General features: G+C 31.1%; 2 protein-coding genes across 2 annotated transcripts in view; both read right to left on the bottom strand.

The window, feature by feature from the left end:
- Positions 1 to 192: 192 nt before the first annotated feature.
- Positions 193 to 3,901, bottom strand: LOC131854475 (probable pseudouridine-5'-phosphatase). Its single transcript, XM_059205595.1, has 7 exons — positions 3,625 to 3,901; positions 3,094 to 3,176; positions 2,834 to 2,969; positions 2,190 to 2,320; positions 1,853 to 1,951; positions 1,424 to 1,483; positions 193 to 1,131 (listed from the first exon to the last, which is right to left on the bottom strand). Exons 1-7 carry the CDS (start codon positions 3,641 to 3,643, stop codon positions 985 to 987), a joined length of 675 nt encoding a protein of 224 aa, XP_059061578.1. The 5' UTR covers positions 3,644 to 3,901; the 3' UTR covers positions 193 to 984.
- Positions 3,902 to 6,662: 2,761 nt separating this feature from the next.
- The window catches only part of LOC131854473 (fatty acyl-CoA reductase wat-like), a 33,789-nt gene continuing 23,737 nt past the window's right edge, over positions 6,663 to 16,714 (bottom strand). The window contains exons 4-15 of the mRNA XM_059205593.1: positions 14,785 to 14,900; positions 13,392 to 13,514; positions 12,860 to 13,044; positions 11,926 to 12,009; positions 11,427 to 11,536; positions 10,315 to 10,400; positions 9,785 to 9,900; positions 9,487 to 9,609; positions 8,681 to 8,800; positions 7,752 to 7,942; positions 7,006 to 7,072; positions 6,663 to 6,802 (exon numbers count right to left, since the gene is read on the bottom strand). Coding sequence (XP_059061576.1) covers positions 6,700 to 6,802; positions 7,006 to 7,072; positions 7,752 to 7,942; positions 8,681 to 8,800; positions 9,487 to 9,609; positions 9,785 to 9,900; positions 10,315 to 10,400; positions 11,427 to 11,536; positions 11,926 to 12,009; positions 12,860 to 13,044; positions 13,392 to 13,514; positions 14,785 to 14,900 — 1,424 coding nt within the window. The 3' untranslated portion in view covers positions 6,663 to 6,699. The remainder of the gene's footprint in view (positions 6,803 to 7,005; positions 7,073 to 7,751; positions 7,943 to 8,680; positions 8,801 to 9,486; positions 9,610 to 9,784; positions 9,901 to 10,314; positions 10,401 to 11,426; positions 11,537 to 11,925; positions 12,010 to 12,859; positions 13,045 to 13,391; positions 13,515 to 14,784; positions 14,901 to 16,714) is intronic.

Below are 16,714 nucleotides of genomic sequence, written 5' to 3' on the forward strand. Positions count from 1 at the left end.
AGTAACGGTTACAGGTGATCCCTAACGATTATATATAATTATATTTTAAGGTTATAAATTGTAATGGGTTATAATTTAAAATCAACTGTAAGTAAATGATGAAACTTTGGTTTTTATTTCTTTATAACTATTTATGCTTTGTTATTTTTTTTAATTTACTTGTGTGTTCTTGAAGTATAGGTATGTATATTAAGTATATAATTAGACATTTTAAATTTTTTTTGTTAGGAATGATGTTAAAAACATTTTAAAACAAGGGTATATATTATAGAAAAGTAAATGCAATATTGCAAATTATCGTTATTTGTTTGCTATTTTTCGTTTATATTTATGGTTTCATCATTTAGTTTCGTATGTTATTATTTTCTTTTGTATATTATTAATATCTAAAATTGTAAATTACTATGTACAAAGTTAATAATCACCAATCGTTTATTGTAAAGTTAACAACCTCCCATAATATGTCCGTTCATTAATATATTGATTAGAGTTAATACTTTTAGCACTACCAACTAATTGTACTTTTTATGTGTTTCATAGTTTTGTAAATATTTTATAGTAAAATAACAGAATTCAACAGGTGTTTAAATTTATTTTAAAGTTTTTAAATTTTAATGGGGTTCGGAATAACAATCTTTCATATTTGGTTTTGCGACAATTAAAAAGAAGCGTTATCGAATGAAGAATTTGTGATATTAATTCAAGAATTAAGTTATTTTCAATTAAATTATTGGATAATCTTACCAATATAATTAAATATAAAAAAAAAACAAATATTCCGAAAAATATTTTCTAACTTGTGTTGATTTTTGTTATCAATTGTAGCAAATGTAAATTTGGTATTAGTTTAAAATTGTGTTCACAATTAGCTATAAAAATAAAAGATATATCTGTATTTTCAAATATTAAACTACTTTTAACAGCCATAAAATGTTTTTAATTATATATCTATTCCATATATTATTTATCAATTAACATATTGTATTAGTCTATTCTACTTTTTCTTGTAGGAATAGCATCAAATGGAGGTAAGCCAAATAATTCGGGCTTGAAATCCAACAGAGAACGTAGAACTAGAGTTGCTTGTCGGGTTTGTTCGCGGTCCAGACGAGGATCGGGTATCATCACAACCTGTTGAGTGTATAATATCTTTTCATATACAACTTATTAAAGGATTATTACTTGAAAAGAATAAGAGCTGAATTTCATGTCAGTTTTCATCTTGAAATCATTCCGAACTGACGGTAGATTTGACATGTAAGAGTCTGTAATAGACCTATATGAATAAAGATAATTTGAATTTGAATTTAGGCATAGGAAATTACTACCGAAGTAATAAGGTAATGCTAAGGTTACTATAGTACATACTACAACTGCTGATCTCATCCCATAAACCTACCACATAATAACACACAAAATAAACCTGCATGCCCGCTTCGTTTGCAGCTGTGACGCCTATTGCCGAATCCTCGAAGACTAGACACTGATGATAAACAGTAAAATCTATGAATTTCTTAACTTAATGTTAGTTATTGGCGTAAAATATTACAAAAAGAAAATCTCTTGGTCTTATTAAAAGTCCTGGTTTAAGCGAATGCGAACGTTGTAATAATTTGTAGATGTTGTAAAATGACAAATTTTTCCGTATTATTTCTTAGAACGAACTTGGTAATGTACAGATATCAGAAAAAATTTAAATCTTGTAATACTAATACCTAGTACAGTAGATAATAGCGTGACCATATGGCCTTGCGTGATATCACGCAGTACTTTGCTTGTGTATATAAGTATGTAGATATTAGAAAGTGCAATGGAACTGCTACTTATATATATACTGTGTAGGTTTAGGTACCTGAATAGGTTTAGGTTTATCACGGAACCTCGAGGCAGCCACAAGGTATATGTCTGGATTTGGTTTGCCTTTAGCTACTTCTGGATCTGTAACGCTCACCTAAAAACATAAAATGTATCTATGGCCAATAACAACTAAATTAGGTACGTACCTAATTATTTATATTATCTAGGTCGCACTAGCCGTGGTCACGAGCTGGCTGCAGTAACAGCGATGTCAATGTAGGTATATAGGTGACAGCAGTTTTTTCATCTACCGTCACTAAAGTTTGCAACACACAGATCAGAGATACAGCTATCTTGTGTAAAAACTATTTATTATATTAGAAGGTATCTACCTTATGATGGAACATGCCAAATAGCTTAGGTCTCGCAGTAGCATGCAACCTAACAGCTTGCTCAGTAGAATTGGTCGCAAGGGCCATCGGTATTTTACAATCGTGGAGATGAGTTAGCAGACGTTCGGCACCTGGACATATAGGTATATCTACCTGGTACCTGATAAAACGTTATAATATTCCTAATAGAAACATGCTTAATGTTAAAATAAGATTTCATATAATTGTATATGCAGTGTAAGAATTCATAATGTGTGTAAAACATTATGAATTCTTACATTGCACAATGTAATGAAAACTGTGAAATTAGTAGTAGTGTAAGATTTATATAATTGTACATGCATATTGTTAAATCTAATCCTCCAAATAAAGATGGGTGACACTGCATGTTGTCAACTCACCCGGCCGGCCAGCGGTGGTTCTGGGCCAGACGGATAAGGTCTGCCTCGGTGTCATTGTTAGGCAAATTGTAACATCTCGGCTGGAGTTGTACAAAAGTGGAAATTAAATAAATATTATAATATTAAAGTAAATTAAAAAAGGCACGGACGAATATGTCTGTGGAAAAATGTATTTAAATAAAAAAAAAAAAAAATAGAAACTTGCATATAGGTAAACAACGATCTCACGACACAAAAAAATACCTATCTGAATTGGCGCACTAGGTAGTAAATTCTGAGCCAGATGTTCCAGCTGTAGTTCAAATTCAGCAGCAGATATTGGTAGTTTCAGTTCCTTGACAATAGTTAGACAAATTGCACGATCGGTTTCACCGTACATCTACAAAAAATCACGCGGAAACATAAATGAAATATGCTATTGTTCCTTGTCAGATTATAAACGGCTGATATAATATAACAAACATGCCACTCCTCCTGAAATCATTCATCAGCAAATTTCTTACCTTAATTTCGAGGTCATTTGTATATTTTTTATTGAACTTATCACATATTTCTTTAATTATTTTGTGGTACATATGTTCTGAATCTGCGAAAACAAGATATATTAAGTACTATTAAGTCGCAAATAAGTTTCTATTAATACATATTTAATTAGGAACAAAAAACCATGTAATATATTCAATAAACAATATTTGAATATTTACAAAAGTACTATTTATTCTTCGTCTTTTTTTCTTCATCCAAATATATTTTTTTCATAGCTTCATCGACAGTAAGTACCATATTCGCAAATAAATCACAAATCTAGTTTTATTGTGAACTACTCTTGTTTGTATAAAAATGAGTGCAATGCCAATACAAGTAAATGATTTCTATGCCAAATGCCAAACCTGCAATCATGCTGATGAAATTTTTTCAACAGATAGGGTTTGTCTCTTGTTCGTTGTGCAATACATGACTGGCCAAAACTAAATAGTAGGTAGGTAGGTAATCAGGAAGTATTTATTTTATTATATTGTATCTGAATACCATACCTAGAACAGTTCCATCCATGTCAAATAGACAATGAGTGACCTTTTTGTACGCCTTTTTCGAATAATGTCTATAGCCATTTATTGTAGCAGATTGGAAAACTTCGTATGAAGACAGTACTCGTATGTTGTATACCTTGGAAAAAATGTTTTGCGATACATTATGCAATAACGAAATTTTTGTTAACCTATTAATAATGAATAAGAAATTATAAATATTGATTTGTCATGTTTTTGCGTAAATTGAATTGTTTATCATCTATAAATGGCGCAAATAGTTGATTTATTAATTATTATTATTTTCCAGATAGAGTGAAAAACGTGCAGCTATCTATCAAATTTACTGACGTTTCATTATTGAGAAAAAGATGGCGGGAGCGCGGGATGCGTTCTTCGTTGTGGTGGATTCCGGGGAGTGTTTCGGATGGGGAGTTCGCTGTGTAGGAAGTTTTGGTTCTTGTTGGGTGTGTTCCGATATGTCGGGGTTTTTTCTATACGGCTAGTTTTTCTGTCCGGGGGACTCCTTGGGATCTGCCATGGTGGGTGGCGTGTTCGGCGCTCCACAAGAACTATTAGGAAACTCAATAACGGTTTTTGCACTGCATAAAAAATAATGACAATAAAATATTCAGACATGGCAGTATGGGTGCAGTTCCCTTTGCCTTTCCATTAAAGGATAATTATAAGGAGAAAAAAACTGAGATGTTTTTTGATGGATACCCAAAAAGGCCTACCCACAAAGACAACAATCTAAGGTATTGGGCTTTATTCACATTTCATATTATGTTCGTGATGATGGGCCGTATGCTGTTTGACATCGTCATAGTAGAAAAATACACATATTCTAAAATTCTAATTAATCCACAGAGAAATAATTGAAACAAATCAGTCATCCTGCATGATTTTGTAAATTTAACCTTCCACGGAGGGGAGAAGGGGATTGTTAGTAATCTGGATTGCTAACCCCATGGCTAGCAATGTACCATGTCAGGTTGGCCTCTACGCGTTTCCCCCTGGAAACCATCGTGACAAATTCTCAGTGAATTTGTCACGATGGGCTAACTGACCTAACCTCATGCTCATCTCATCATCCTCCATTGGAGCCTCGCCAGCGTAAACCGATAGAACAGGCGCGTGCACCATTCCATTATCATCCATAAAAAAAATAACCTTCCACAGAAATATTAAAGTATTTTTTTTATTATTCTAATTATATTATGTAGTTTTTTATTCATATTTTTAAGTTGATGAATGGAAATTGATTAAACATCAATAATATTTATGTAATAAAAGTGTGTGCACAAAATAATATTTCTCGAAGTTGTCACAATGGAATTTGTCAATAACAAACTCTGATGCACAGTTTAACAACACTTCTAATTTGTCATTTTTATTTTTACACAGATTAAATTTGGAACAGGAACTAGCCGTGTAACAATTAGAAGCAGTAATAAAAAGTACATAATATCGATTGATTCGAAGGTATACAAATAACAAAAATTAAAACGCCTGATCAACGCAATTAGCAAAAACTACTGCTGCAATTTTGGCTTTAACACAATGCAAGGATATTAAATTCTGTAATTAATCCAAAAATTAAATCATCATCATCATCATCGCAGCCCGGAAGACGTCCACTGTTGGACATAGGCCTCCCCCAAAGATTAAATATTCGCATGAAATTAAATAAAAATTACGCTTGTTGAAATTCATTCAGGAAAATTATTATCGTCGCGTACATGCCTGAATAATAGAAATATCACATCTGTCAATCACTAATTTCAATTATTTTATCTAACTTACCTAATCAGAATCGTACCAGTAATCAATCAATAAAAATTTTATTAATAAATAGTACATAACATAGTACTCGTTCGGAACAGTAAAATGCTAACGTGATAATAATAACGTTATTGTATTTGCTTTGTTTATTGTTATATTTTTTTTATTCGCTCGTTTAATACGTGCTCAGATCAGACAGGATAGTAAATAAATTTCTTTGTTGATCGGCCATTCGGTTAATTTATTTATCGATACCATATGACGTCTGTGGTACCTCAAAAGTGTTGCTATGTTTAAATAGTAGGTAAAGTATTATGGCTCCCTACTGTCATATCTTGAACCAGAAACGCAACTTATGCAGTAGCTGCTAATGGCAGAATTACAAAAATGAAACTACAGATTAATGTAAATTACTTACTTTATTTCTAAAATGTCACTTACTGACTAATATATAACATACCTATATAACACACAACGGAATTAACACGAAATATTATATGCCCGAATTAAAAACAAATCTATTTTTTTATATAAATATAATTGAAATAATATGAGATAAATAATGATTTTATAGTCGTCTTATTATAAAAAAATTTAGATGACAACGTTTTTGATTACTATTACCGGATTACATTAGATAGAATAGAATAAAACATAGACACACACGCCAATTGAATGGCGTTTTCAGCACGGGCCGTCCGTTATAATCTCACTTAACATCTGTTGCTTTATTTTGGCTTAAAATGAGACTCCGGTCTCGCTATTTGTTTCAGAGCCATCCCCCGACAATTCCGTAACTCTTATATTTAAATTATAAACTTACTTCAGTTTTACAGGAGTTGAGATGAAATGAAACGATTTACCTTTCAGGTCAGATTGCAATAAAATGAGGTAAAATATCATATATAGAACTTTAGTTACCTAAATGTATTTTATCAACTATTATAAGAATCTCTAACAATTAATTTCTGAAGAGATCATTACTAGAATTTAATGGAATGTAAGATTATAAAATTTTCTAAAATAGATATTATTAGATATGATTGTGCGTGATATGTAAATCAAATAATCTCAAAATTATTACATTTTGCTACATTCACAAAGATAATACTAGGTATCTAATACTATTTTTTTATTTATTTATGCATTTACATTATTAATATTATATTTAATTGTACTATTACATTATATTGTATTATTATTTAGATATTTGTCTATTCATATATTTTTCTAGCAGCATTAATTTGAAAATATGAAAATATGTGTTATAACATTAGTTTCAAAGATTCATAGTACTCAACGGGAGAATAATGATAATATAGGCCTTAATAGTAAATACATAATGAACATGAGCATCGAGAAAGTAACAAGCTTGAGTATTTGGTGAAGGACGAATAATCTGAAAAAAAGATATTCTATATTTAAAAAAATATTATGCAACTGTTTATAATCGGATACACATGCAAAAATCTGTTTATAATCGGATATGCATACAAAAATCTATTTGCAGTCAGATACACATTTAAAAAAAACTGTTTGTAATCGGAGACACATACGAAGATAAAGTGTAATACCAAATAGAATCGTTAAATTAAATATTACCTGTTCCATTTCTTCCTCGCCTCAGGTAAAGTAGATAGATCGTCCTTTACTATGTAGACGCGAAGACCTGAAGTAAGAATGATATCGGTTAATATTGTCTTACCTGTAGTTAGATTGGTTAGTTAGCAAGGATCAAGGATGGATTGCCTCGGTGATCTAGTGGTTTACACATCGCATATTCCGATGGTCGCGGGTTCGACAAATGTTTGTATACTGTGCGAGTACACAGTATACAAACATTTGTGTTAATGAGCATGATTATTTATATTGGTCTTTTCTATGTATATTATGTATGTATTTACAAAAATGTATCTAAGTATTTATATTAGTTATATTACAATGATAATAACTTTCTTTTTATTATCTACGCCTCGCCTCTATAACACATGTACACCCGCATGTATTATATATAATACATGTACACTCGTACAATCGCTTCAAAATCCGTTGTGTAGTTTTAAAGATTTAAGCATACACAGGGATAGACAGCGACAGCGACTTTGTAATGACATTCTAAAATCAAAATAGAAAAAAAAAGTAATTCGTATGTATATGTTGACGGCCGAACTCTTAAAAAAGCAAAGTTATACTATAATAGTTAGATCGATGGAGGTCGGTAAGTAATTATGGTTCATACGAAATTTGTCTATACACAAAATCCTATCAGCCATATATCGTGCCGCGACGTAGTGTGTTGTATTCTAACCAGCAACTAGGTATAGTTATTTTTAAAAAACGCAACTCACCAACTAAAAATGTTTCACACAACCTTTCCCACGACATTTCCTTTAAACTGAATGGAAATACGGCTTTGTCTTCTTCTGTCAATGCATTCCACATACTTTGAACTCCGTCATCATTAAATTTCCAATGTTGCGTCGAGAAATAGAACAGAATATTTGTTAATTTCATAACTTTAAAGTAGAGTTTTAACATTCTGAAAACAAAATAGTTATTCTTTAGTATTTATTGCATATAGTAATAGCACAAAATAGTAACAAGGGAATATGAGGTCAGGTTAGATCAAATGCACGAGAAATTTATAACAGTTATAATATAATTTCCAGGGGGATCCGCATGGTGATAATCTGATATGGTACATTGCTGACAATGGGGTCATCAGTCCACATTGCTAACAATCACCCCTTTCGCCCTCTGTTTGTCTTTTTATGGGTTAAGGTTTCACGCAAAAACATGGACGGACTAGGATGTAAGTAGAATTTCCACGGAATATATTGTTAAATAGATTAGGTCTGCATATAGGCGAAAGAAGATATTTTTGTAAGTATATATTAGATTATTGGAAAAACTCGATTCTTAATCGTGATTAACAAAAGTATTTTTAATTACTATTCGTTTTTTAATTTTTATTTTATTTTGGGATATTTGAGAAAGTACACAACATTAGCAAATTTTTCACAAAAAAAAATTCATTGAAAGTTATGTCTGTTACCCACGAATCCCCATCCGCTAGTTTTTGTATTAGTTCATAGTTTAACTATTCATTAGAAAACCTGCACAAAAAATAGCTTTCTATCGTTGAATGAAACAGTTTATAAAATCGGTGAACTACTTTTTCAGTTTTTCTATTACAAACAAAGAATTAAATGATTTCTCTTTATGATATTATTTTAATTCAATGATAAAATCCGAAATAAATAAAATGAAAACTTACACGCGTCGTCTACCGGCCAATACATTGTAGGTATCGATGCATAATGCCGGTAAATAATGTAAAAAGAAATTATAAAACAAAAACATATAATAATTGTTCGTTGCTGTCAGACCATAGTACCTGAAAAAAAAATTACACATGAATTAAATCGTGTCTGATATGAAGCATTGTTTTATTTGGTAGGATGCTATATAATATAAATGCGTAAGCTTGTTGGGAATTTCAAAGGGATAAATGGGATAATACGGCACCAGGACCTTGAACCAAGGTTCAGGCAAGATATGACTTTCAAGCGTATCATAAATGTTTCTGTGGATTTGGAGTGCCCTCTTTTTTCACTTTCTTATATTTTTTATTTATATGCCAGCTTAGGCTATCATTAGAATGGTAAATTATTACATAGAACACAATTTATCCATTCTTCGGATGGAATTTTGTTACTATGTACTAAAAAAATTTGGATTCAATTTGGTACTCTGGCCATATCGTTGATGCTTTCAATCGAATACAAGTAGGAAAACCGTAAACAGCAAATAAATGAAATTCATCACCATCATCATCATCATTTCAGCCAGTATCTATCGATAGTTTCAATGCCTTCTACCATGTGCGATATTCCACCTTCCGCATCTATCCACTCCCAGCCACCTTCTTCGTGTCGTCGGACCATCTCACAGAACCGACAATTCATCGACCCGTACGAGGTCTCTATTCCATAACTCGCCTGCCCCATCTACCATTGCTGACTCGGCTGATATGCACGGCTCACTGCCACTTCAAATGAAATTAAAATACGTAATACTTACCAAACAGCTTTGATTGTAGGTTTGTCAATCCCATATTTTCTATTTAACTCAACAAAAGTGCCCCACTTGCATGGGTTCTGCGCGCCGGAAACAAAATTGTATATCGGAATATCGGATGTTTGACTGAAATGTATCAAAATAAAAAAAACAATATATCATTATTCTTATATGTATAATTATAGACACTTATGATATGATACAATTTTTAATTAAAATATAATCAATACACAATTTGTAAAATTTTTAATTAAGTGGTTTTTTTTTAAATTAGCAAATAAATACTTTTGTTATCACTTACTTTTCTTTGAAGTTTTTAGCTGTGTGCCAGGCTGAAGCCAAGATTGCGTTGACAGTAAGATCCACTGGGACCATATCAGCTGTTTTATTCATATCCATATACATAGTTCGAAGGACCTGGCGACAGCAATAATTTATATTTATATTTACTAAAATAAAAAAAAATATACACCTTTAACGGGGTGTTAAAGGTTATTAAATACCTAGAGAAACATAAGATAACCTTGAAAAGTAATTAAAACTTGTTTGTATTATTTTTAACCTTGAATTTGTGCACTATCTTTTTTATTAGCCTTAATATTGCAAATTATATATCTTATCATAATTACTGCATTTTATGAATAATTAGAGACAGCGAGTGACTTCAGTTTTCAAATATATCTCCTCAGTCGATTGGACTCTCGCAATCAACTAACAACAATAGTAATTGCGGTGCCTTCTCTATGTACTTAATATCTCAATGGAGTTTACGGACTTTGTAAGTAATTTTATTGTCGTCAGTAGATGTTAAAAAGGGCAAAGCGTACTCACCCCGGTACCAGTTCCAATAATAATACCCGTAGGTCCGTAAATACTGTCAGTCCAACCGCGAACGGGTTCCTCATATGTTGACAGAACTGTAAAATATACAACAGTAATCCTTACTAATATTATAATTACGAAAGTAACGTTGTCTATCTGACTGTCTCGCTTTCACGCGAAACTTCCAAATTTCATTTAAATTGTTTCAGTAGAACCAATTTAAATGAAATTTGGAACACAGATAGAACTAATTCTATAGAATATAATTAATAGAATTAGTTCTATAGGCGACATGCTTTTTTCCATTAGGTGGACCAACTTGTTTTCCATTCTAGTTACATAAAAATGTATAATTTTCCATCTAATTCCTATCGATTATAAAATCTCCACTTAGCAATAATTTTGATCTCACTATTCACTATCCAGTTTTGAAAATTATTTTGAATGCTTCTTAATTATTAATTTGTTTTAGTATTGAATTTAAGGTCAAATGAAGCTGTAGACCTTGAATGTGAGACACACATAATTATCATTCAAAAATTCACATGATCACATAGCGGTATGGATATTTTTTTGGGTTCGTTGGATTTAGTACAGAAAATATTAAAGATATTAAAGTATGAGTATAAAAAATAGTCGAAACTAATATTATAATTGCAAAAGTGTGTAGGTCTGTATATTTGTTAAATTTTACGACCAAACGACTTAACCAATCTAAATATTTGACATGAATATAGTTAGTATGTAATGTAATAGTTTTATGAAGATAGACGTGGATTACCTTCAATCTAAAAAAAAAATTGGGAGGAGATGTTAAAGGTTGTGGAGATGAAGTCTATCATCTAGTAAGTTATATATCTACGTTGATGCTCAGATGAACGGAATCCGTAACTGTACTGATGTCAGTGTACCATCCTAATAAAGTTTTTGCTACAATAATAGACTCGTTTTGTTCAATTATTCATTACCTCGGTGAATTTCGTCCAACATAATCAGAACTCTACTAACTCGTTATAACTCTCATTTGCCTGAATTCCTATTAAAATCAATTAAGTTGGGAGGTCTGTATAGAATAGTCTTTGGAGTGGACAATTTTGCATTTCTGCTGTAATTATACTTACCTATAGATGGTCTAACGATGCAGATCGGCATGCCTTCACCATGTTTTCTAACAGCCTCTTCCGCTATTGCTTTTGTGAAGCAGTAAGTATTTGGACGTTTGCCCAGAAGACTAAAAGCATGAAAAAATATAATTAAATAGATTCATTGTATTCACACATGTGCGGTTAGACGGTTAGAAGGACTAAGTTCGTAATAGATTTAAATGTACATCTCAAATTAATTATTTAAAACAATATCCATGAATCTTTAATAATGAGGAATGGCAAAATAAATATTCGTGATGTTTTAACATCTTTTCATGTTTATATAATCACCTGATGTTTTAGAAATAAAGAACCTTGAATCATATATGTAATAACTAGTAGAATAAAAAAGAATACTATATAAAACCGCTTATATTAAGTTTATTTGAAGAAATATCGTTTCTACTTCCATTTCACTCTACTGTTGAGGGTCATATAAAACGAAATTGTTATTCTATATATTTGTTGTACTTACGTTGGCAGAATAGCATCTACAAGACCCTCGTCCAGCTCAGATACAGCTTCTAGTGCTTCCACTGACATCGGCGGTTCATAGAATCTGTAATAAGTTATATTCTCAAAAATGTTATTCTAATTATTAAAATTTGTTTTACTTTCAATACAATTGGTTCATTGGAAAAATTTATTTTTAAAGCAAGTAGCGAAATCTCAAGAATTCTAGTACTACCCGCTTACTATCTATGGTAGTTAACGTAATAAATAATGTAAAATATTCGTTAGTTATTTCATATTTTTCATCTGTCTGATTCTTCGCCTATTTCTTGTAAACCATGATATGGGGTTCACTATCATTTAAAGAATTACTTCCAGAAGATTAAGAACTATATGTATTTAACAAAACATATAGTTAGCGTATTACACATACTATACTGTACACCCGTTAGATCCCAAATAGGATCGCTAGTTATATGTGAATGTAATATAATGTGCAAACTATAGATAATAATGAAATGATTTGATATAACGATACATTGTGCATGGTGGTGCGTGTAGTTTAAAAATATTCAGACAATAGGATCTCTCCTTTGACTACTTCATACATACCATAGAATATATATATATATATGGACAAAGAATGGAAGGAGTTATAAATTTCGTGAAGTTACATTTCAAATTCTACATTTTATTAATAAAAATATTTTAAATGGAATTAAAACGAATTTTAAAACTTTTGTTTGTTTGTTGATTTAATCGTTTCTAGATGTAAATTTACGTTATATCTACTAGTGAGGAGGACACATAAATATGTGTGTTTGTGTGTGTGTGAGAGCTGTGACAAAAATGATAAGAAGATTAATGTCAATCATTCAATTTATGGATGGCTACTAATCAGTTTGTAGTGTATACGTATGTGGTAATGATAATAATAATGAAGAATTTCTACTAACTTTTCTTCGATGTAATCAACATGCGTGTTGGAGAAGGCTGTAGATACATGCGTAATAGCTTTCAAGTTTCTGCACTCTTTCGCCAGTTTAATAACTTCTTTTGTTCCTTTAACGTTGATGGCTGTAGATATTGATAACTTCTCATCAAATTTAACTGTCGCTGCAGCATTTATTATAACTGTTATCTGTAGATGAAAAACAGAAACATCACTATAGCCCTCTAACACTAGCACTTTAATTAGGGAAAGGTTCAGAACTTTATACAAAATTTTTCTTGTAGAATAACATTATATTATTTTATTTAAAAAATATATGATTTAAAATATACTTTTATTTACTACGATAATATTATCTAGACCTAGAAGAAGAAAAGGCTTATATGTTGTATATAAACATTATTGTTGAATTGTAAGGTAAGGAAGACTAACAAAGGTATCGAATTAAAATCAACCATATATAAAATTAAAACCTCTGTCTGTTTGCGTGTTACTTCACTTGTTAAAACAGTAGTAAATTGTTCACAATATTTTACCTTGCTAGTAATAGTCCTTCTGTCTTCTTCACTGATACCAAGTCCAGGTAATTCCATGTCCCCAACTATCGGTACGATTTTATGAATGCCTTTAGGGTTTTCTTCATGAGCACGAAAAAATAACTGAAATATATTAATATTTTTGTATATTGTGTAACTATTAGGTGTTCAGATTATTAACTTCCTAGTTTAGCTTCGTTGAACTTTATTTTTTTGACAATTCGCACTGTGCCTTCTAGTCCCATGCTAAGCTTATATAAAAGTATACATAGATATATTTTTTGTACATACACACATATTATGCATAGAAAACAACCTGACCGATACAAACCCCAATCGAACCCCCGCCAGCGTAAATCGATCGAACCCGCGACCATGGGATAGAAGACGGTGTGCTAAACCGCTGGACCACCGATCCCGTCACATATTATTATTTTATGATAAATATGTTTGATAAGACAGCATCTTTTTTATATATGTTATGTATTCACAAATATCGTGAACTATATTATGGTTTACTATTAAAGTTTAAACGAAACCCATGAATTCTAATTTTGTCCATACGAAGAATATCTGTGATGTATATCTTTCTGCTGACTCGCCGATAATGGAAAACACCGATAACAAAGCTAATTAATACTTAAGTTGTTGAGTTGACTGGAAGATAACTATTTTAGGAATCATGTTCACCTATGTATGCTTACATTGACCCTAATAATTATAACTATAATTAGGCACTATTGTAATTTTGAAAGCGCCTGTAAATTATATTAAAAATACCACATATTTTAATATAATTTCAAAATATTATTTCATAACTAGGTTAGCAATGAAGGTAATTAAAATGTTGATTTAGTTTTTGTGCGCCGTTGAATAATAAAATAAATACATTTATAATTAAGTTTTGGTAATATACATAATTTAGTCAATCACAGAATGCTTATAGTGAAATCAGTATCTTGACGGCCTCGGTGTAGCGGTTTAGCACACCGTCTTGTATCAGATGGTCGCGGGTTCGATTGCGGTTTATATCGGTCAGGTTGTTTTCTATGCATAATATGTGTATAGTATGTACAAAATATATATCTATACTTTTATATCAGTTGTCCAGTACCCATAAGCTTAGCTTGGGACTAGAAGGCACAGTGTGAATTGTCATTCAATTCTTCGCAGGGTACAAACATTTGTATTCATAAGTGTTTTCGGTGTATATTATTTATGTATTTGTCAAAATTCTATGTATTTATGTCAGTTGTCTAGTACCCATAACACAAGCTTACGGTACGGGTTATCCAGGGTTGTTATTATTATTATTATTTAGATAAAAATAATAAGTTTGAGTATTATTGCTACAACTCTTTGTGTAATTATTATTTAGTTTTGCAATACTTACAAAGTCATCCAACATTTCGTGCAGGCGTACTGTAGGGTCTTTTCCTTTCTTGCTTCGGATCAACACGTAGACAGTGTCTACATCGCCACAAGATCTTAATAGCTTCTCGAGCAGTACTGAAATTATGTAACTTGATTACATATAATATGTACTATTATATGTATCTAATATTTATTTTTTACATTTAGGATTTTCAGTTTCAAAATCATATAGGGCCATGAAAAAGTTTGAAATCATATAATACCTTCATATAATTATAATATAATACCTTTGCTCACATTATCTCTAAATTATAGTACGTATCAATGTTATTATCTGTGCAATAAAGAATATTTTGAATTTATTGCTGCATTTTTTATATTATCAACTCTACTTTTTACTATTACCACATCTAGAATTGTTTAGCTAAGAAAAAAGAATAAATAGACTAGAAAACGCGAGTTACCTATTTTAGTTTAATAAAATTATAGGCTATGAACTTGCGGATGCATGAGATCTTAGATCTTAGGAATGGCGATACATAGCTTTAGCATAGTCTGTAAGCTATTATTACCACTTGTTATGATGTGGGCTATTAGCATATTTGGCATTAAAGTTACGTAACAAAAAAATGTTTTTGATATAAAATAATATCAGTGGTAACTAAATTACAAAATAAGATGTAACCGACTTGGTAACGCTTCATTTAACTCAGAATTTAATTTGTTGTTTACAAAAATTGTAAATAGCATATCAGAATATAAAAAACCACATCCGACTATAAATAAAGTACCTGTCGATTAAGAAGTCATTAAATAACAATTATAGGTATGTTTGTTTACAATATCATTTAATTAAATCATTCAATTCCATACTAATCTAGTCGTAGATGACCTTAATTTAGTTAAACAATAAACACGTCTTGGTGGAGCGTAAATATAATGTCACTTTTTAATCTCCAGGATGTTCCTAATTTTTTTGTTGAAAGATAATAATAGGAATAGAACTCTTTATCGCACACAAAAAAAAAACGGAATTTTACCTAAAAATAGAATATTACACAAATACGATAAACAAATGGCGGCCTTGTCGCTTAAAGCAATCTCTTATAGACAACCTGGGAGATGGAAGCTAAAGATAAAGAAAAGTTGGTACCCTGGCCCGCGTGGGTAAATCATGTAGACCAGTGGAGAATGATAAGATGAGCATATAGTGTCAGGTCTGTTAACTCATTGTGACAAGTTGACCACGAATTTATCATGATGATTTTCAGGAGAAACCACGTGGAGGTCAAACAGATTGCCGGTATTAGGAGCAATATTAAAAATCTTTCTTCCAGCATATAATATTGCATTTAGGTACCATCCATAAATTACGTACGGTTACGTACGTACGGTTTGGCCAAAGTGTAACATTTTTGTAACGTCACATTTTAAAACCTAATAGGTATACCTACCTCATCCTAATACAATACGAAATTTGAACTAAAAATGAAAAACAAATAAACATTTCCAACTATACATGTCTAAACATACATATACGTATATATATATATATATATGTATTTACACTCCTTTTACTAGTACCTATCTGTAAAACTGCATAATATGTGACGTATAACAAGTCACAAACTTCGTGTAAGATAATAGTGTTATGAGACCTGGACCCTTGATAGGTGAAGGGCTCTACCCTCTCGAGAGTTAGATTTTGTGATGTGACGTTTCAATTTTAGTATTATAAACATGAAATTTTCACTATTTCATTGTGAGTAAAAGGAATAGTTTATAGTTACTACTAGAACTATTAAATAGTTAGAAGGGGTTAGGGTTTAGATTAGGGTTAGAAGTTACAGAAATTGCTGTGATTTAATTTATGAACCACTTATTAGATTCAAGTAGGTAAGTAATACAATAGTCATAAAGTGAATTTCTCGCAAATATTGCAATTATGT

Source organism: Achroia grisella, unplaced genomic scaffold (assembly GCF_030625045.1).
Source record: "Achroia grisella isolate CSIRO2021 unplaced genomic scaffold, CSIRO_AGI_Agris_v1 utg1186, whole genome shotgun sequence".
In the NCBI taxonomy this organism is placed as follows: Eukaryota; Metazoa; Arthropoda; class Insecta; order Lepidoptera; family Pyralidae; genus Achroia; species Achroia grisella.

Coding starts and splice junctions, on each gene's coding strand:
- LOC131854475 (XM_059205595.1), bottom strand. Junction 2,321..2,833: donor TAGTGCGCCAATTCAGATAG/GTATTTTTTTGT, acceptor CTATATGTCCAG/GTGCCGAACGTCTGCTAACT. Junction 1,484..1,852: donor ATAAACCTAAACCTATTCAG/GTACCTAAACCT, acceptor GTTTATCATCAG/TGTCTAGTCTTCGAGGATTC.